This window comes from Carassius auratus, chromosome 22 (genome assembly GCF_003368295.1).
Source record: "Carassius auratus strain Wakin chromosome 22, ASM336829v1, whole genome shotgun sequence".
Taxonomy (NCBI): Eukaryota; Metazoa; Chordata; class Actinopteri; order Cypriniformes; family Cyprinidae; genus Carassius; species Carassius auratus.
In genome coordinates, this window is record NC_039264.1 from 9,388,047 (window position 1) to 9,409,552 (window position 21,506).

Here is a 21,506-nt window from a genome sequence, read left to right on the forward strand (position 1 = left end):
ACAAAATTAATAAAAGATAAACTTAAATATGAAAGATACTCCAATATCAGATAATAATAATAATAATAATATTAATAAGAATGATAAAGTAGGCTTTATCAATTGTGGCTAGTTATCTGATAAGCAACTGGCTAATATTAAAAGTTAATATTATTTTGTTCAAAAAATAAAAAATAAAACACAAATTAAGTACAAAAAGTAATAAAGTTATATAAAAATATAAAATTCCCAAAACTAAAAATACAGCAGCACATAACAAAATAACTTAAGGCTCAAAAAAACGTAAATATGAAAATATACAAATAAAAGCTACACTAATATTATATATAACTTTATGTGATAATAATAATTACAAATATTAATAATACTATATAAATCATACAATTTTTCTTTCTTCCAAAATGTAATTAGAAAGCATATTATGGTTTCCAATTACAATTTGTATTATTAAAAACGAAGACTTACTGATTAGACATTTGAATAAAACATAAAAAATACTATATCATCCAAATCTGAGGCTTTGTGTCCACGTCTCCATATTTTTATTCACAATAAGAATCAAGATAAAACACATTCTTACCTTAAAAATGATTTCAGCAACCACTTATTTTCATACATACTGTATCTCTGATATATTCATTGTATATATTTGAATGATATGTGCATTATCCCTGATAATCTAAAACATGTATAGGTTATTTCCATTTTTGTCGTCTACATGAAAACCAGGATTACTTGAACACCAGTTCCTATGTGTCACTTGACTGCGTACAACATCCACTTGTGTGATTTTGTGTGATTAAAAACGTCAGAGACGGATGAGAGTGTTTTTGCAGAGCTTCATCTGGAGGTAGAGGGCTCTTCAGTGCACTTCAGTCTCACTGGAGGATCTTGTGGTAGGGGTGCAGGTTGAGGGAAGACGTGAACGCCCGGATGTCTGTTATCCTGCTGGCTTTGGCGAGGACGGGCGAGGCGGGCAGGAAGATGAGCTCGGACACATCTCCGTATGAGGAAGTCTTCCCTTCTGTATCCTGAGTCTCTGGGGATGAACTGGACTGATCATCTCTGTGGGTTTCCTTCTCTTTCTCTCCGAATCCAACCACCTGTTCGGATCATACAGCAGAGTGATCTGGTAGATGCTAATATGATTAACAGTTTAGTTAAATAGTTTATTTAGTTTGTAAATGACCATTTTCTGCCCTCTCAGTGATGCTTTAACAAAAGAATAGATTCAGCAAATAAGTCGTAACATACGTGTATACTTAGTTTTCTACTTCTGGCGTGTCTGTGCTCCATGAAAAAAGAGACCAGGTCATCTTTGGTGACATTCTTCAGGACTTCAATCTGTTGGGAAAATGTTCTCACAGATTAAGAAAAATCTCTCAAATAATGCAAAATAAAGAATTAGAATAGAAATGCACCAATATTAAAATTCCGTCTGCTAATGATAATGTTATATATGACTCACAATAAATGGCCAGCATTACAATTCTGAATTAGCTATTTTACATACTACAAAAAATAAGAAGGGAAGGAAGGAAGGAAGGAAGGAATAGAGATGTGAATGGTGAAGTGGCATAATATAAAAATAAAATAAAATATTAAGTCTAACAAAAAGTTTGTAATGTTGGATAAATATACTGCATTAAATAAATAAACATTTAATATAAACACTTATAAATAAGGCTGTGAACATGGCATAACTAAATAAATAATTAATTAACTAAAAGATAAAACAAAACCATTGGTAATGTGGCATATATATATATATATATATATATATATATATATATATATATATATATATATATATATATATATATATATATATATATATATATATATATATATATATATATATATATATATAAATAAAATAAGTAAATATTAAGACTAACAAAAAATGGTTGGTGGCACAAATAATAAGTGAATTAATATTAATGAATATTAATTAACGAACAAAAAAAGTTGGTGATGTGGAATAAATAAAACTTATAAATTACAATTGTATACTTTTTATCCAAATAAAGTAACAATAAAACACACACAAAAAAAATTCATTCATATAAAGTCATTTAAGGCATGACTTTATAATTGATATACATTTTGATTCAACATTTAAAAGTGTTAATAAATAAAGCATGAGTAATAATAAAGCAGAGGAATATATGGAGTGATGTCTCACTTCTTTATTGAGCCGGTCAAAGACATACTGCTGCGTGACCACTTCAATCCAGTTCCTGTCCACTTCTTCCCCGAGCTGCGTGTCTTCACACTCCTTCAGCTTGATTAGGGCAGTCACTTGAGTTTGAAAAGCCTCATCTGACAAGTTAACCATCTTCTCCCCAAAGCTGACAAGAAAAGCTTCAATTTTTCCTTCCACAAAGTCAGTGCTATGGGAGGAAATCGCAAAAAGACAACCTTATTGATATTTACACAGAAAACGGACTAGATTAATGTCTAGTTTTGACCATAAATCTTGCCTGAACTTGGTGGCCTGAGTCTCGACGGTAACAGAGAAGCCAAGGACACCGGAGGTGTTTCTGCAGGATGGGTACACCTGATACCTGAAGGAAGAGTCGAACAAGATCTGTGTTGTAGCAGAAATATTCAGACATAGAAACACAATCTAAAAGACGACGCCTCATAACTGACCCTAAAGTTTCCTTTGTTCTCAGGAAATCGAAGCAGGGTTCTTCCATGTGCATCTGATGAACACAAAAAAAACAAGATTTTAAAGGGTTAGCTGACCCAAAAAATTTAAATGAGTCCATGTTTTACTCACCCTCAAGCCATCCTAAGTGTATATGACTTTCTTATTTCAGACGAATACAATCAGAATTGTATTAAAAATTATTTTGGCTCTTCCAAGCGTTAGAATAAGACTAGGTGAGTGTTTTTGTTCAACAGTCCAAAAGTAGTCTAATAAAGCGTGCACATCCATAATAAAACGCGCATCACACGGCTCCGGGGTTGAATAAACGCCTACTGTAGCGAATCGATGCATTTTATGTACGAAATATATACATATTTAATACAATACATATAAGTTTGTGTAACTTATAAAGTCATATACACCTAGGATGCCTTGAAGGTGAGTAAAACATGGACTAATTCTTATTTCTGGGTAAACTAACCCTTTAAGAAAGAAGGACAATACTTTCAGTTGAAACTGATGAAACTCACCACGAGCAGCTCCATCAGGGCATGTTCCCGCAAGTTCTTCAGCCCTGTCTGGAAACAAAAAACACTTTAAGTACAAAATTATGTTTTTTGTTTTTCACATAGAGCTATCAAAAGTAGATCTGGAATTCAGCACAGTGAAAGTGAAGTCACATTCAGCCAAGTATGGTGACCCATACTCAGAATTTGTGCTCTGCATTTAACCCATCCAAAGTGCACACACACAGAGCAGTGAACACACACACACACTGTGAACACACACTTGGAGCAGTGGGCAGCCATTTATGCTGCGGTGCCCGGGGAGCAGTTGGGGGTTCGGTGCCTTGCTCAAGGACACCTCAGTCGTGGTATTGAAGGAGGGAGAGAGTGTGTACATTCACTCCCCACCTACAATCCCTGCCGGTACCAGGACTCGAACCCACAACCATTAGGCCATGACTTCTTTGGGACTGCTGACTGACCATTACCTGATAGTATACTGTGACTTCGGAGTTAGCGTCCGCTTTATTGAGCGACTGGACTTTACATAAGTGGTGCGTCTGTGGCAGCTCCACCACTCGGAAGAGGACAGGAGGTTCAGCTGGAGGAGCTTTATACTGGAGTTTCCTGGAAAACACCAAATACATTACATGAATAGAAAAAACTAACTTACTTGAAAAAGATATTACACTATTAATTGTTAATTAAAAAACAAGTTCTCCGATTTTTTTTGGGGGGTGATGCCCCTCTTGAATGTAGGGAAACTTTTGCAGCTCCCTCCATAATCTGATTCTTAAAACTGTTGAATAATGAGCTACAAAAAAGTTTCTATTTTTTTTATAAGAAAAACATGAAGCTGAAAGAAAATAGAAAATATAAATTAGTTTTTTCACAGCAGATTCACAAGAGTCCATTAATTTATTAAATGTAAACTACATCGTTTACATTTATTAAATTAATGGACTCTTGTGAATATATATATATATATATATATATATATATATATATATATATATATATATATATATATATATATATATATATATTTTATTTTTTTATTTTTTTTAAGTAACCTGACAACATAACACGTTACATGTAACATGCAACCTCAATATTTGTAACAATTTATTTTTACACAATAAATATTTTCAAATAATATAAAAATGAATTATTGTATTTTCTTGTACCTCCATAAAAGTAACCTTATAACGTAACACTCTTTGGATATTACACATATTATTTACAACATTTACAATAAACTTCTATTATATCTAAAGAACAGAAGAAGCAGTTGACTTACTCCATAAAATACTGCAGAAATTCCTTGGATTCCTGTTTGTGCAGAAAAAAATAAAAATAAATTACAATCACAGTGTAAATGCATGTTCAAAATGAAATAAATCACCAATAAGACTCACAGCACTTGTGAAGTTCCCTTGTATGAGTCCTTCCACAAATAACTCGGCCTTGAACCGATTCACAAACTCCATGAGATCCGTCAGACCGAGGTCGGTCATGATAACGTCATACTTCTGCATCACAGACCAGCGATGGTGCTCCAGGATCTGCAGTCGAACATCTCTGAAACACAGCGAGTCAGACGTCATCTGCATCAAGTAGTGCGAACCGAGATCACGGTGGTCTGAATCTGCGGTTACCCACCTTCCAAGTCGATCGGGCTTAATGAGGATGAAGTAGTAGGTTTTCTTCAGCTGCTCAGTGAACATGCTAAACACATTTGGAGCGGTGCTAAAGTTGGCCAGGTGGTCTACGATCAGATTCAGAAGCAACTAAAGAATTAAAAATAGTTTTACTGGCAGAATCGGTTCATTCAAATGAACAAAATTGGTTCCAGGCAGATTCAAAAAGAACCAAAGTTAGTATAAAACTCACAGGCAGTTTGTGATTGAATCCTTTGAGTCTGATGAACAAGCCGTGGTCTCCAGGAAATAACATATACTCCAGTTGAGCAACCTCAGCATCGTATGCCGGCTCCGCCAGATTGTACGACAGAATATTCACAAAGAGATCAAACAGGACCAGACTGGGAGGGAAAAAAGTATAAATAAATAAAAAAGGTCATTGTATAGCTCACAATTCAGACCTTTTCCCCAGAATCGCAAGACACAAAGTCAAATTTGTACTTTTTTCGCCCTCACAGAATTAGAACATGTTTTCACATATTTCTTTGTTTCCGCTACAGAATAAAAACAAAAAAATGTAACTTCAATTTTCTTGCAATTTTGCAATATAAACAGGCAGTTGTGAGAAATAAAGTCACACTCTAATTGCAAGACATTCTGAAAAGTTTACATCTCATAATTCAGTGCGTTTATATCTCAGAATTCTTACAAATTCGAAATTTGAAATTGGAATTTCGCAATTCCAACTTTTTTTCTTGGAATTCTGGGTTAATATCTCGCGATTCTAAGTTTATAGCTCAGAATTCATGTATGTTCTGATTTTCTGATATAACGTTGCAATTATCTTTTTTGTCCCGTTGTGGAAACGGGCTTCTATATGTGGCAGGGTTTGGTCGGAAGGGTTTGGGTGAGAATTATTAATTGAATTTGTTTAGAGACAACTCACTTTTTAGGGGATTCCTGTATAAATGGTGCCAGCAGCTGGAAGCGTGCATAAGCTAGCGGAAAATACAGACACAATGACATCATTACAGCTGTTACATTGTGTTTTTTTCTTCGGCTTGTCTTATTATAAAGGTACCTTTGGGTATCTTGAACTTGTTGTCCTTCCTGAACCAGAGACGGCCTCTCTCGTTGTCAATTATTTTGACTGGGAAATTCGTGTCAGGACAGTCTGATGTTTTGAGGGTGAAATCCGTGGCTGTGAACGGATAAGAGCAGACGTGAAAAACTGGCGTAAAGGAAAAGATGAATGGCTTTTTTTAATGGAATGAGATTAAAACTGACCTATAAACCTGTTCTCAGCGGGGAGGTGAAGGTCTGGGTTCAGCGGGAAATCTCCAGCCCAAAGATCACTGTGTTCTTGTGGAATATCTGTGTAGGTAGAACATTTCATTATTATATATTCAATATTATTATTTAATATTAAATAAATAAAAAAAATTAACTAATGCATGGTATATTGGTTATCAGCTCATAGTGGAATTTTGCATGTTTTTGCATATGCTTAAAAATTATTTATTAAAACTTAAATCAAACCTCAGAATCGAATATCCATTTTCATACTTAGTACATTAAAATGCATTAATGCCAATATCAGTAATTAGTAGGGCTGGGTATCGATTCAGATGTTCCAGATCGATTCGATTTCAATTCACATGCTCTCAAATCGAATCGATTTCGATTCTCGATTATGATTCTCGATTCGATTTTCTATACTCGATTCAACTCAATGAATATAGATATAATACAAAAAATTACGAGCCACAAACCTGTATATTAAACTCTTATTTTAGGTGCACTTTGGGTACATTAAAACAGATCCCAACTCTTAATTTTCAAATACATATAATTATGTTAAATAAATACAATAGAATTTTGATGCAAGATGAAAAATGTATGCTGAAAAAAGTCAGAACAGTCGCATTCCTTGATCAAACATGATCAAGTTATTTCATTTTTAAGATAAAATAATCATTAAAAAAAAAATCGATTCGTGGCCTTTGAGAACAGATTTTGAATCGACCACATTTTAAAAAACGATTAATCGAAAAATACTTTTTTTTTTACCCAGCCCTAGTAATTAGTTAGTAATAATATTTATTTATTCATAAGACATCACAAACATTTTCTTTGTTATTCTTAATATTTATTTTTTTGTTTTAATATATTTATGCCACGTAACCAACTGTTTTATTTGTAAGCCTTAATATTTATTAGTTTAATTAGATATTTATTACTTCATTTTATTTACATATTTATCCCACAATACCAAACTTTTCTGTTGGTCTTAATTTTATTTATTTAAGACACACTGCCAACCTTTTTTCTTAGACTTCTTCATATTTTTTTTTAATCATATATATATATATATATATATATATATATATTTATGACACATCACCTTTCTTTCTTTCTTTCTTTCTTTCTGAGTGTGTGCTTCAGTTATCAGCTATTCATTCATCTTATAATATCTTGCATCTCTGTATTCCTATATACATATTTATTTACATACATAACATATTTATTGTTATTTTCTATTTATTTTAACCAATATTCCATAGAATTCTAATATCAATTTAATAAATATAATAAACAATTTTAGATTAATGTAAATCCATTTATTTAAATGTGTAATTCTATTTAGATTTATTTAAACACATTTTCTTATGTAATTTTTTATTTAATATTGTTTATCAGCTAACAGTATCTGCCATCATTTTAATATCGGTGGATCCCTAAAAACAAAACCACTCTTTTCCCAGACCCTTTGTGGTGGATTACCTTCAACACTGTACTGCGTCCCAAACCACTTCTCCTTTAGAGGACAGAGCCCATCATGCTCGGGTGACAGCAGTAATATATTGGCTGTTGCTGGAGTCAAGAGTCTCAAAGCAGCTGAGATGACCTTCAACCACAGATATATCAGATTAAACATCAGAACAATGAGCAATGAAAGCTTAGTGCAATAGATAATAACATGCCTCTGGGTTGTATTCAAACATCAGCTGGTCTCCACGCAGGAAGTCCTCTCTTGGGAAAAGTTGCATGTTTTCACAAATGTTTGCAGCAAACTCAATTGGTTCCATCTGGTATAAAATATATAAATATGAGAGATGAGGTCCTGCATCTGGTCTACACAGTAAATGATTAAAGATGATTTCATCTCACCTGTTCCTGATAGTGAAACTCATTGGCTTCAATCTTCTGGATTTCTTCATAGAGCCTGAGAAAAACCATAACCAAGAGAGAGTTGAGTTTTTTGTTTCTGTATTCAATAAAGCCAACAGGATTCAAGAATATATATATATAGAGAGATTATTTTCTTCTCGAGAAATTTATGATTATATTTTAATATTATTATAAATCGAACTCAAATTACGTTTCATAAAAACTAATTTATCTTCAGAGGTAATTTTCTTGAGAACCATTTTTCCCCATTGTATGACTTTCTTCAAAATATATAGATACAGCTCTAATCGTTGTCCTCCAGCATCAGGCTTGTTTTAAAAAAAAAGAGCAAGGTTTCAATCTTCTGATTCTCACCTCTGTTGAGGTCCAACGGACTGAAGCATCTTCAGATACTGAAATACTACATGAATGACCTACAACCGCAATAAAACATCTCATTATTAATGTTTAAAGCAGAAAAACAAGCACTCGAACAACACTAAAGATAGCCGACATGATGAATTTTTCAGACCTGGAAGAAGTTGTGGAAGCCCTCGTCACTCAAGGTGATTGAAACGCTGAAGATGGAGTAGGTGGTGTTCTGATCGAACCCCGACTCACTGTTTCCTCCAAACAGAGCCAGAGCCCAGCACCTTCACATGCAGAGCATTGATTCATTTGATTCAAACTGATTCATTAGCTATTCAAATATGAGAAGAAAGCCAAACTCACTTCTTTCTGAGTAAAGACAGTATACTTCCAGCTCCTTCATGACCAACCAGCCAGGAAATGTAATGCAGGGGTTTCACTCTACAACCCACCATACAAAAAAACAAACAAACATATTTTACAGCCATTAGCTCAATGCATGCTTGTAGTATTCCACCGTGGAGTCCTGGTTTAGAAGCATCTTGGCCTCAGCAGGGTAAGACGATGTGTTTCTGACCTGTAATGTTTGCCCTGAGGTGGAAGAGCCCAGCTGATGGTCAGCACATGAATCTTTCGCACAGGAACCACTGTAAATGCCACATGAGGTTAAGCTTCCAAACACCCATTTACATTCAGAAAACACATGAGCAGACTGAGATTTGAGAGGCACTGAATCAATTCAATAAAGACATTTAGTATAAAATCAGCATGATGTTCAATTGTTCAATGTAGATATGTAAGTGATGAAATCATTTGGTTTCATTTTAATATTTAAATTTGATTAAGACAAATAAAATATAAAAAAGATATATTATTTATTATTAAGTTGCACATAAATTTAATTAAAATTATGTATTATTTCATTGTAAATATATTTTTTAATTATTAACATTGCTTTTCTTTGTATTATCATTATAATTTGGTTTATAATATATATAATTTGTTATAAATATAAATATTAATAATTAATTAAATAAATATTAATAAAACAAAAAATAAAATAAAAACAAAATAAAAAATATGTTTTATAAAAAGTATTCCAATGTTTTTATTATTATTATTATTATTATTATTATTATAAACATCAATTTACAAATTGTATACTTTTACTTTTATTTTCAAATATACATGTGAGAGTAAATATAAATAAACAAAAAAATATTATTAAAAATTATTTAGTTATTCAATATATATATATTTAATAAGTTTAAATATATGTTTACATTAGTTTTTTTAGTTTTTAACTGTTTTATACTATAAATTATAATCAATTATAAATGATAAAGTACATTTATACATATATTTGATTAATTATTATTACATGAAATGTCAGAATAAATTGATTATATGAATAATTAAGTAAATAATAAAATTAGATTAAAAAACTAAATTAAATATTATATATACATTATTTTATCTTATTACGTATTTTGTATATTAATTAAAATATTTAATATTTAAATTAAACATTATGTTATGTATTACGCATTAAATATTCAATAAAAACTAATTAAAATGATCATTTACATTAAATTAAAGATCAAAACGGCTTTTAAACTGACATAATATATGAAACAGAAAATCCGATGCTACCTCGGTAAAGCTTGTTGAAATCTGGAGTATCAAATGGATCCTGAAGGTCAGAAAAATCGGCCCGTGGCTGGCCACTGTGAAAACAACCGAAAAGAAATGACATGAAAATAAACTCTGGTCAATATAGAAATAAGAAGAAATACGACCGTTTAACAAACGTACTTGTTTGGGATCTTAATGAAGATCTCTCGCACCCATTCTTCCAGGTTATCAAGTGTGTCTATCAGAATAAAGCGTCATACATTAGACGCTTGAACGTAAATATGAGATTGGTACAGTACGTTGATTCTCAGAGGAATCATTTCTTCTCATTACCTTTGGACTGCACTGCGAGCGTCATATAATGAGCCGAGTAATACCTCCTCCAGAACTCTCTCAGGCGCTCATACGTGTTGATATTCTGCTCTCTCTGCTCGTTTTTCAGTGTCTGAGCATTTCCTGATGAACCACACAGAAAGAAACAACTAGTCTCATAGCAATCTTTCTCATGTTTGACATCCCAGAACGTTATGTGTGTGTGAGTAACACGGACTGACCCCAGAAGAACTTGCTCATGGGATGACCAGCTTTTGCCAGACCTCCAAACAGCATCTCTTTGCGATTCGAGTCTAATGGCTGGGCCATCTGATACTCTGTGAACAGGATCAGACAGTTTCACTCTTTAAATAATGAATAGTTCATCCAGAAACTAAGATGTGCTCAGCCTCAGGCCATCCAAGATGCAGAGGAGCTTGTTTCCTTAACAGAACAGATTTGGAGAAATGTAGCATTACATCATGCTCACTAATGAATCCACAGCAGTGAATGGGTGCCGTCAGAATGAGAGTCCACAAACCACAAATTTCTCCAACTCTGTTCTGATGAAGAAATAAACTCTTTTCTATTTTGGATGGCTTGAGTGAGAGCACATTTTCAGCAGTTTACAGACCGCTGTCTACGGCCTCCACCTCCCTGTCAACCGCATCAGGGATCATCAGCGGACCAATGAAAAACTGCGCCCACCTGTGGACAAACAAAGCAAATGCAGATGATTAAAGGCAGGTTCACTCTACAATAAAAAATTTTAGGCGATTGGTTATTGCGTATTTTGCTCACCGATCCAGTGCTTCTCTGAAGTACTTTCTTTGAACATCAAACTTGAAGATGGTGCGCTCACAGTCTGTGGAAGCGTTGTCACTTCCTCCATGCTTTTTCAGGAAAGCATCAAAGCCATTTTCGGCCGGGTACTTCTCACTGCCCATAAAGACCACTGGGACAGAGAGACAAAGCGTGCATGTGAATAAAAAGAAAATGAAAAGGTAAGAATGAAATGAACGTCTAGGAACGCACTGTGCTCGAGGAAATGGGCGAGACCAGGTAGATCCGCGGGGTCACTGAAGCTTCCCACGCTGATACAGAGCGCAGCTGCAGACTGAGATATGAAACAAGACATTTTAGATGATATATATATATATCTACAGAAATGAAGTAACTGTAAAGAACTGACCCTCACCTGTTTCTCTGAACTGCAATTCTTCTTCAGCCTTTCAGTGCATTTCGTCTCACAGCTGCTGTCTTCATTAGTGCTCTCACTCTCACCATCCTCTTCCTCACCATCCTCTTCCTCATCTTTGGGATCTGGCTCTCCGTTACTCTCTGACTGGGTGAGGTCTGAGATGAGCAGTGCTTTGAGGCCATTGCTCAGCTCTATGTATCTGGAACAGGTTTAATGATTTCTTTTCAGAAAATAAATGGCATCAAAAAATAAATATGTATCATTATCATTATTAATACTATTATTATTATTATTATTATTAATAAAAATAAACAATGTTTTCATTGAAAAATACATTTAAATAAATGTATGATTTATTTTCAAATATACATTTGATAATATAATTAAAGATAATTTTAAAACAAAAATAATACTAATAAAATAAATTAAAATAGGAATTTAATAATAATAATAATAATAATAATAATTACAACAATTTATTTTAACAATTGTATTATCAAATATACATTTGATTAATATATTAAATATAACTAATATACATGACACTTAAATACACATTAAAATGTTTATTAAAATGTATGCATTTATTTTCAAAAATACATCTAATAATATAATTAAAAGCAATTAAAATAAATAACTTACTTTACAGTATGTATTAAAATATTTTATATTATTAATAATATTATTAATAAACAAGTTTGTAATTCTATTTTTAAATCTAGATTTGATAATATAACGAAATACAAACAAAATAAAAACAAATAACAATTTACTTTATCAAAGGATTTACATTTTTCTGTATTCATATTTATACTCTAATATTTAGCATTTTAATTTAAATTATACATTTGATAATATCATTCAATATAAACAAAATAATAATTTACTTAAATTACTTTCCAAAATATAGTTCACACAATACGATTTTAATACTTAGATGTAATACTTACATTACTTACAGTAATAATAATAATAATATTCTCAATATTAATATCAAGTAATATATAGCATTAATATGATAACAGTTACTATTAATTTCTGTTATAATATTATTAAATCCATTAACCAAAAATATGTTATAACATGTATACATTATAATTGTTGTTGTTGATATTACGAGCCATAACATGTGTTGGGTCACCTGTATGTTTTGGGGTCACTGGGAGATTTGACTATGAGAGGGTCACTGTGCACCGCTTCTCGGGCTCGAGCCGGCGGGGGTTCTCCGCTCTCGGGACCGGACACTTCACCGGAAACTCCACCGGGAGCTCGAGCCTTATTCGTCTGGGGCATTGGGACTCAAATGTCCTTTTAGACGATGTGCAAACACAATGTAACGTTACAGTAGATTTAACGTGACTGACACCTGTCACCAATACATTTAACATCTTTTGGTGTATTAAAACTCCAGCAGTTACTAGTCTCTATCAGGAACTCCAACAAGACAACAGTAAAACGCGTTTTGATAACCAAACCTCTGTATACAATTTAAGTAACGTTATACATACCAATGTTTCTGTTGTCGATTAGATTACGGATGTTACTGACGCTCTTGGTGCGCATACCTAATACACTGACATCTCATTGGCTGATAAACCATGGGGATAATAAAACAAGATCGAATCTGATTGGTCGAGCCAACCGGCGCAGCCATAAATGAAAGATGAGCGTTGAATTTAGGAACAGGTTTATCTGGTTCTCATATAATCCTTTAGATGTGTGGTTAAACTATAACAAAACCTATTAGAAATAAAAATATTTTTAAAAAGCTAAGGAAAAAGAAAAAAAATCACAGAAAAAAATGAAAATAAACTAAAATTAAAAGTGAAAATCTAAAAACAAAGGGTAATTAAATAATACTGTAACCTAATTAAAGCTCTTTATTTTGGTGAAATTTGAGTTTTTAATGTTTTCATTTCTTATTGTATAATGCATATGTGTCTAAAGTCGCTGGGGTGTATTTGTTGCAACAATACATTGTATGGGTCAAAATTATACATTTTTCCTTGTATGTCAAGAATCATTAGGATATTAAGTAAAGATCATGTTCCATGAAGATGTTTTGTAAATTTCCTACTTTAAACATATCAAAATGTAATTTTTGATTAGTAATATGCATTGCTAAGAATTCATTTGGACAACATTAAATTAGATTTTCTCAGTATTTAGATTTTTTTGCAAACTTAGATTTTCAAATAGTATCTAGGCTAAATATTGTCCTTTCCTAACAAACCATACATCAATGGAAAGCTTATTTATTCAGATGATATATAAATCTCAATGAAAAAAAAAATTACCCTTATGACATGGTTTTGTGATCCAGGGTCACATTTATAGACTAGTATATATCCTTGTTATAGGCGTCTGCCCATCAGTGTATAACATACATACAATGACAGAAGTGGCACGTAAATATTAGCATTATTACATGTGATTTGTGCTTTTATTGTTACAAATTGCATCTAAAAGTAACATTCACAACTGTACAATCACTGTACGCCCCAGTGCAAATTGTCTACAAATCAAAATACACTGACAGCAAAGGTACAACTAGCCTTTATATTCCAGCAGCATAAAAATAAATATCTACTCAGCAAAAAACAAACAAACAGTAGCCTATATAACATCGGAATTAAAAATACCTCATTTAGAATAATTTCGACTATAGTTACATAAAACACTCATACACCACTTGATAACAATCTAAAGTAGATTATACATACACGAACCCACAAGGATTTGCTACAAGTTTCTGAAATATAAAGACATCCTGGCACGAGTTCACAATAGATCTTGACGTTCCGCTCGAGGATTTGAGCGAAGAATAATATATTTCGAACGTCACCTGACTATGAAATGTGCTGATTGTGTCCGGTCTATTATTATTCATTATTATTAACTGTTACATGTGGTTTCGGACAATACTAAGTTTAACATGAATTCAATATAATATTTTCGTGTAAGACACGGATTTTATTTAGCATACTTATTCATGAATTAACTAAACGTCACATTTTTACTCTCTTAACATAAAGATAGCTTAAGCAAGTGCTCATGTTCTCAAAACACATACTGTGCCAGCAGTTAATAGATGGAGTCCAACATACAGTGTGCATCTGCTTCTGATTTCCAATCAAATCAGAGCATCGAATCCACCCTGAAAACTGCACAATGGCCATTTTGCAAAAGTCTGAGTTTGTTTTTGTGCCTTTTAACAAAATATCCACCATTCTGCCTTCACTAATGGGACAGTTCACTTATTTTGTCATCATTTACTCACTAACATGTTGTTCCAAATCTGTATGATCCAAACAGCTGCTGGTAGCCATTCACTTGCATAGTATTTTTTTCCATACTATAAAAGTCAATGGCTACCATCAACTGTTTGGTTAACGCCATTCTCCAAAATATCTTATTTGTGTTTAACAGGAGAAAGAAATTCATACAGGTTTGGTACAACTTGAGGATGAGGTAAACAGATCCCTTAAAAGCACTCATATACTACACTCAGTATATAATTCATAAGATCAGCAAGATTGTGCCACAACAGATTGTGTTTTAAATCTAGTTTCGGCAGTGAACACTGAAGTTCTGAGAGCCGAGTGGTAGTTTTTGTGCTTTGCTCTAGTCCCTGCTTTGAGTTTCCTATGGACTGATTAAGTTGATTAAGTGTACTTTTATTACTGTACGACTTCATATGTTTGACAGCTACAAATGAAAAAGGGTGCGTTTCCCAAAGCCTTGTTAGCCAACTATGGTTGCAAGTGTCGTTTTCAACATTATTCAACGATTCGGTGTTTCGCGAAACCATAGTTCCAACGAATATTCGTAAAAGGCATCGAAAACTTGTGTGGTTAGAAGCAGAGATTCTTGTTAGCATGTAGTCTTAATGTATATACATTATTTTGTATGCATTTTTGAAGAGTACGCATGTGCGTAAATGTGCATGGGAACCCTGGAGTGTGCTGCAAAAGGAAACGCGATGAATCAAATAAAGAAAAACGAGGGGAACAAAAAAGTTAAGTAAAGTTAAGTTGTTAGTGTAAATGAACTAATTCAAATTGATTATTTAGCATAATTTTTTCATTCCACTACCTGGGTACAGCGGTACACAGATTGCGATGTCATTAACGACAATTTTATAGTGTTAAAATGATGAAGGTGCGACCATGTTACTACGATATCATCACTGGCTAGTTACGTTTTTCCTAAAATGCATCATACAATGAAACGCACCCCAGATTGGTTCTAATTGCCATTTAACAGAACATCAAACACCATCAGATCCGCTGCTGAGAAGTTAGCTGATGATTTGAGATGGAAATCAACAACAATTCTGAGGTAGCTGAGGCGGCTTATCGGTTAGCCGGGTGGTTTTGGCACCGGTGACCATGGATGGATCCGTATCCACTCTCTCGGACATCTTCACGCAGATAATGTCAACCAAACGCTCAAACACTTGTCTGACGTTGATGTTCTCCTTGGCGCTGGCTTCGTAGTACTCAAACCCTGTGAGAACGAATCCGAAGAAATCAGATCAAACACCAATGAATCAGATAACGGCTGGATCCATAACTCACCTAGCTGGTCGGCCAAGTGTTTCCCCTTCTCAAAAGGCACCACCCTCTCTTCATCCATGTCACATTTGTTCCCCACTAATATCACCTGAGCATTATCCCATGAATAGGTCTTAATCTGCGTTGCCCTGAAAGGAAAAGCACATTTATGGCACATAACTTCATCAGTGGATGTGGATTCATTATTCAAGCTGCTCACCAGTCCTGCACAGCATTGAAGGACTCTTCATTTGTGACTTCGTACATGAGGATGAAGCCCATGGCTCCTCTATAGTAAGCAGTAGTAATAGTTCTATACCGTTCCTGTCCCGCTGTATCCTACAGACAACACAGAAAATCATGGATTCATTGATAAGGAATACCATCAAACGCTTTGGAGGAAAAGCACATAGATTTAAATGCATAGTTCAGGCAGAAATTCAAATTATTATGATTTACTCACCCTCAAGCCATCCTAGCTGTCTTCTTTCAGACGGATACAACTAGAGTAATATTTAAAAATTTCCTGGCTCATTCAAGCTTCAAAAAAGTGCATCCATCCATCATTAAAAGTCTCCACCCGGCCCTGGGGCGTTAATAAAGACCTCTTAAAGTTAAATTATGCATTTGTTGTAAGAAAAGTATCCATATCTAAAACTTTATAACCCGTAATCGCTAGCTTTCGCTAACTGTTTTGTTTACATCAAAGGAAAATCAGTCTCCTGTCATGGTCCTGCCATCATGTCCTGACTTTTCTCTAGTCTAGAGGCAGGATCGTGACAGACCCGTGTTTTGTGTACAAGCACATGGCCTTGTCTTTGGGCCATGTGCTTGTGTTGTCTCGTTACCTTGCCCCGCCCCCCTTGTTATCCTAGTCTTGTCGTGATTGTCCTATCTGTGCCACCTGTCGTGTCTTGATTAGTTCCCCTATTTAGATCTCCTAGTGTGCTCTGTCTTTTGTCGGTTCACTGTTTCCTCAAACTGTTCTACTTATGTGTTCCTACCAGTCAGCTTCCTGAGATATTGTGTCCTTGTAACCCCTCAAAGAAGTCGTTGTTCTAACGTGAGTGTTTGTTAGTAGTTAGTGTTCAGAGTCTTTGTTTTCCTTGTTTATTGTATTTTGTAGAGTTATTTAGTGTCTACCCTAGACCTTGTTTTCCCCCTCGTGGGTTTTGTTTTCCCCTTTTGCCTAATAAATCCTGTGTTCAGTAAATCCTGTCTGCACTTGAGTTCCTCCCAACCCCTCCTCTTAACATCTCCTTTAATCTTACATAAAAATCCTCCAACATGGCTCTTCACAAAGCCTCATCTTGTACTTTTAATTTGAGATCAGTGTTTTGTTTTGCTCTTTCTCATTTGTTGCTCCTCACCAGAGCGTATGCTGCTACGCCATCTGCAGGAATGGCGGGGCTTCAAAATCTCAGCACCCATTGACTGCCATTATAAAGCTTGAAAGAGCCAGGACATTTTTTTATATAACTCTGATTGTATTCGTCCGAAAGAAAGTCATATGCACCTAGCTTGAGGGTGAGTAAATCATTGGGTCATTTCAACTTCTGAGTGAACTATTCCTTTAAGGCCATTCACACAAAGAACAAGAACTGTAGAGATAGCAATAACAATAATATTAGCACACACACCAACGGTCAATAACATTACCTCTATTATTACGGAGTGTATATGTATATTTTACAATCACTTAAACTACAAAAATACTTATTTCCATTTTATATACTTTTTATTAATTTATTAAACATTTATATATTTTTTTTAATTATCCCCCCCCCCAGATACATTAATATTAATTCATTTAAAAAAAATGTTATTATACATTTTATTTATTTTAATCTCACATCTTTTCCATTTCCGGAAAGTCAAAGATGCAATTCACACCTTGCTGGCATTGCTATTTATAACAGTGTAACATATCATGACCTTCAGTGCTCCATGAATGCAACCGATAACCAAACATGAGGAGAACAAACTAATTGAATGGTTTGGTGAAATGTCGTAATTTCTCTATTTTAGGCCCATCTTAATTTAAGCTCATTTTGTTTTGCTCCACTTGCACCAGTTTCCCTTCAGCTGTTTTGAATGAGAGCCTATTTTTATCTTTTCACGAACAGTACACCCAGATTATGAATTATCACAAACTGTGGCTGTGTCATACTTGTCACCCGGTGCTCTCGTGTGCTTTCGAACTTTCTCCCCACTCCTTCTTAGCCTCAGGGTCCGCTTTAATTGGCTATGAGGATCTCTCTCTGCCAGGGAGCATAATGGAGTGCTGCTTCCATGACAACCAGCATCGATGATGCATGTGGGGGGAAAAAATTACACGCTTGCTTTCTTTTCCTCCAGAAAAAGATGGCTCTCATTCACAGCCTGGTGGAAGGTGATTGTGGGAAGGTAGAGGATGCACACTTTACATAATACAGCCGGATGCGGTTCGAGTTTAATGATGTCAGCCAATCACATTACAGGCAACAAACAATCTGTGGCTAAAAATAACCTCTTTTTCATTCACATATTACATTACTATGCATTTGATTACACCAATATGGCTGCTCCAGCACTCACCCATATCTGGAGCTTCACTCTCTTGTCGTTCCTGTAAACCGTCTTCACCTTAAAGTCGATGCCGACCGTGCTGACGAAAGAGTTGCTAAAAGAGTCATCTGCATATCTGAATAAAAAGCTGGTCTTTCCTACACTGCTGTTGCCAATGATCAGGAGTTTGAACATGTAGTCAAAGTTTTGATCGGATCCATCTCTTTGCCCAAAGCGTTGATCTACTTTTGCCATCTGTGAACAGAGACAAGAGAATAAATACCAGTATCAACCCTGTTACTGGAACTGACCAGAGGATGTATTTAAATATACACATACACACACACACACACACACACACACACACACAGAAGATAAAAATAATACATTTAAATAATAATCTAAAATTTCTGGAAAAAAAATCTGGTGTCAGCACTGTTACTACTAAATATATATGTATAGTTTTATAGATAATATAAGTAGTTTTCTTATTGTATATATATATATATATATATATATATATATATATATATATATATATATATATATAATATATTAATATTAATTATAAATAATATTAATTAATTGTAATTTATTATTTGTATTAGTTATATTAATTAAAAATAATACAATTAATAATTTCATTCTTTTTTAATCTCACGACATATGTACAGTATATATACACGACATATGTATATATACACATACATTACATGTATTAAATCCAAAATTAATTACAGACAACAATATAGAATATATGTGCAGGATACAGTAGAGACAAGTGTCCACCGTTACTGAATTATAAAAACTTAATTTTTAAATTATTATAATATTGAATCAATAAAATTCATTTTAATAAGCATTTAAATGCCAAACATAAAACTATATGAATAAAAAATGAATTAAAACAAGATCTATTTATCATCATAACAAGCACTGAATGATGCATATGCCAATGCTTTCATTTCAAGCCTTCATTTCGTATTACAGTGATCTGTTTGGCAAAAACAATGTTAAAGCATCACAGAATCAACATAACAGGTTCAACCACAAGTGACATTCGTCAGCTATATCCATTCACAGGCATAAATATCATTGCATAATCAGAAGATGTTATTTTGACCATGTAAACACACGAGCTCATTCATAACTGTCATGGAGACATCGACGACATCCTGACGGACGACATTCACCGACAAACATCTATAAATGACAAGCAGCCGTCAGTGAATGGCGTATGATGGAGAAGCTCACCTCGGATGTAAGCGCAGCTCTCGTCTGGTGCTCTTCTCGGTGGGCGTTTATGGACGCTGCAGCACCTGACGACGCGGTGAACGCGTCCAAAACGCCTGCTTTTACGTGCGTATTATCGCGTATTTTAGCGAATGACACCGGTTTTATGCACCGGGTTCATCTGACAGCGCACTCTGTACAGCAGGGTGGGGCAACGGACGCAATTGACCGGCGTTCATACCAACTCTCTAACTCAGACTAATTAGGAATTACACACTTACAAATGAAATGACATTACATTAGATATCAAAATACAACCCCCCCCCCCCCCCAAAAAAAGGCCAATCAATCAATCAATCAATCAACCTATAGGCTAAATAAATAAATAAATAAGTAGGGTGCATGCACATTTTAAGAAAACCTTTATACTAATGTTTTAAACTATTAAATATGATTAACTTATAAAAATACAATCTCAGTGAGCTTTAAAAACGCGAATTTGTAAAAAAAAAAAAAAAAAAAAAAAAAAACAACAACAACAACAAAAAAACAACGGTGATGTCAGTACGCATGCGTATTATTTGTTGTTGTTTCCTTGTAACTTCGCTGAGTCTGAAATGCATTAAACAGCGTTTTGAATTCGTTTTCGTGGATCTGTGTGAACTCAGATCTTGTAACAACATTGACCTCTGTACATTAAAAATACAAAGGATTTTTTTTATTCTGTTTATAACACTTTGTTGTCATGTAAACGTACTTTAAGATAGTTTCACAACCAAAATTTTTCCTTCCTGTGAATTGTATTTTATTAATAATGTGACATTAACAACGAGATTCCATTCGAAATTACTAGAATTCGCAGAATAACGATAAACGTAACACAGGTAAACACAGGTAAAGATGTCGTCGGTAAAGACAGCAGAGAGCAATGAGATTTCTTTACAAAGGTAAATTAAGGAATTATATTTACTTAATTATTCAATAAACCGATGTTATGGTGAATATTAATGTACTTGTGCATCACTGTGTGAGTTTTTTATTCGCAAGAAAAACAAAGTGACGAAACATGCTCTCTAGAGCAGTTTGTCCGTTTAAGGCTAATGTAGAAACATGGCGGTGACTTCCATGTAAGGGGACCCGCTGTGTATGTAGATAGAAATAGCTCAATCTAAGGTAATAAAAAACATAATGGTTCATTAAGTAAGGCCTTTATACACCTTTGAAAACATAGTTATGTATATTATAGCCTATTGGATTTCTGTAAATAGATCGTTGTAAATATTACACATTGCAGCTTTAAGAAAATGTCCTTATACTCAGTAAATAATAATTGTATTTTAAAAACCCAAAAAGATGCATGATGCTAATATAAATGCAATTTAAGGCCGTTTTAAAGCACAGCGTACTGAAACTTAATTTCGACAATAATCCCAATTTAGCATGGCCTTTTTACGCTACTTCTTAAATGCTGTTTAAAATGAAGTTCAAAGACATTTTAGCTTTCACTTTATGAATCCACAAAAAATTGTTAAAAGTCATGAGCAAAATGGCTAAGAAAAGTGAAGTTGGTTTTGAGAAATTCAAGCATCAGTTACATGTCACATTTGTTTTCACAAAACACAGAATTAGGTTCATAAATACTGCCAAAATGTGAAGCTTTATTATGAATAACACCAG

The 21,506-nt window shown here is 33.9% G+C and overlaps 2 protein-coding genes across 3 annotated transcripts; both read right to left on the reverse strand.

Annotated features, from left to right (window-relative positions):
- Window positions 1-507: 507 nt before the first annotated feature.
- LOC113039633 (nardilysin) lies at window positions 508-13,090 on the reverse strand. Its single transcript, XM_026197590.1, has 31 exons — window positions 13,002-13,090; window positions 12,635-12,801; window positions 11,491-11,692; window positions 11,328-11,409; window positions 11,094-11,247; window positions 10,927-11,000; window positions 10,535-10,630; window positions 10,314-10,436; window positions 10,161-10,218; window positions 9,999-10,072; window positions 8,923-8,992; window positions 8,709-8,786; window positions 8,509-8,629; window positions 8,352-8,410; window positions 7,977-8,031; window positions 7,790-7,894; window positions 7,590-7,713; window positions 6,093-6,179; window positions 5,887-6,006; window positions 5,752-5,803; window positions 5,056-5,206; window positions 4,825-4,952; window positions 4,581-4,743; window positions 4,463-4,494; window positions 3,651-3,789; window positions 3,187-3,234; window positions 2,656-2,708; window positions 2,484-2,567; window positions 2,186-2,393; window positions 1,255-1,344; window positions 508-1,103 (listed from the first exon to the last, which is right to left on the reverse strand). Exons 2-31 carry the CDS (start codon window positions 12,784-12,786, stop codon window positions 879-881), a joined length of 3,207 nt encoding a protein of 1,068 aa, XP_026053375.1. The 5' UTR covers window positions 12,787-12,801; window positions 13,002-13,090; the 3' UTR covers window positions 508-878.
- Window positions 13,091-13,917: 827 nt separating this feature from the next.
- LOC113039634 (ras-related protein Rab-3B-like) lies at window positions 13,918-20,072 on the reverse strand. Of its 2 annotated transcripts, XM_026197592.1 has the most exons (6): window positions 19,851-20,072; window positions 18,627-18,851; window positions 17,746-17,747; window positions 16,270-16,350; window positions 16,074-16,198; window positions 13,918-16,002 (listed from the first exon to the last, which is right to left on the reverse strand). In XM_026197592.1, the coding sequence occupies exons 2-6, from the start codon at window positions 18,849-18,851 to the stop codon at window positions 15,818-15,820; spliced, it is 618 nt and encodes a 205-aa protein (XP_026053377.1). In that variant the 5' UTR covers window positions 19,851-20,072; the 3' UTR covers window positions 13,918-15,817. The 2 variants fall into 2 exon arrangements, with proteins under 2 accessions (XP_026053377.1, XP_026053376.1); XM_026197591.1 differs by lacking the exon at window positions 17,746-17,747 and having other exon boundaries at window positions 16,270-16,388.
- Between the last annotated feature and the right edge of the window lie 1,434 nt (window positions 20,073-21,506).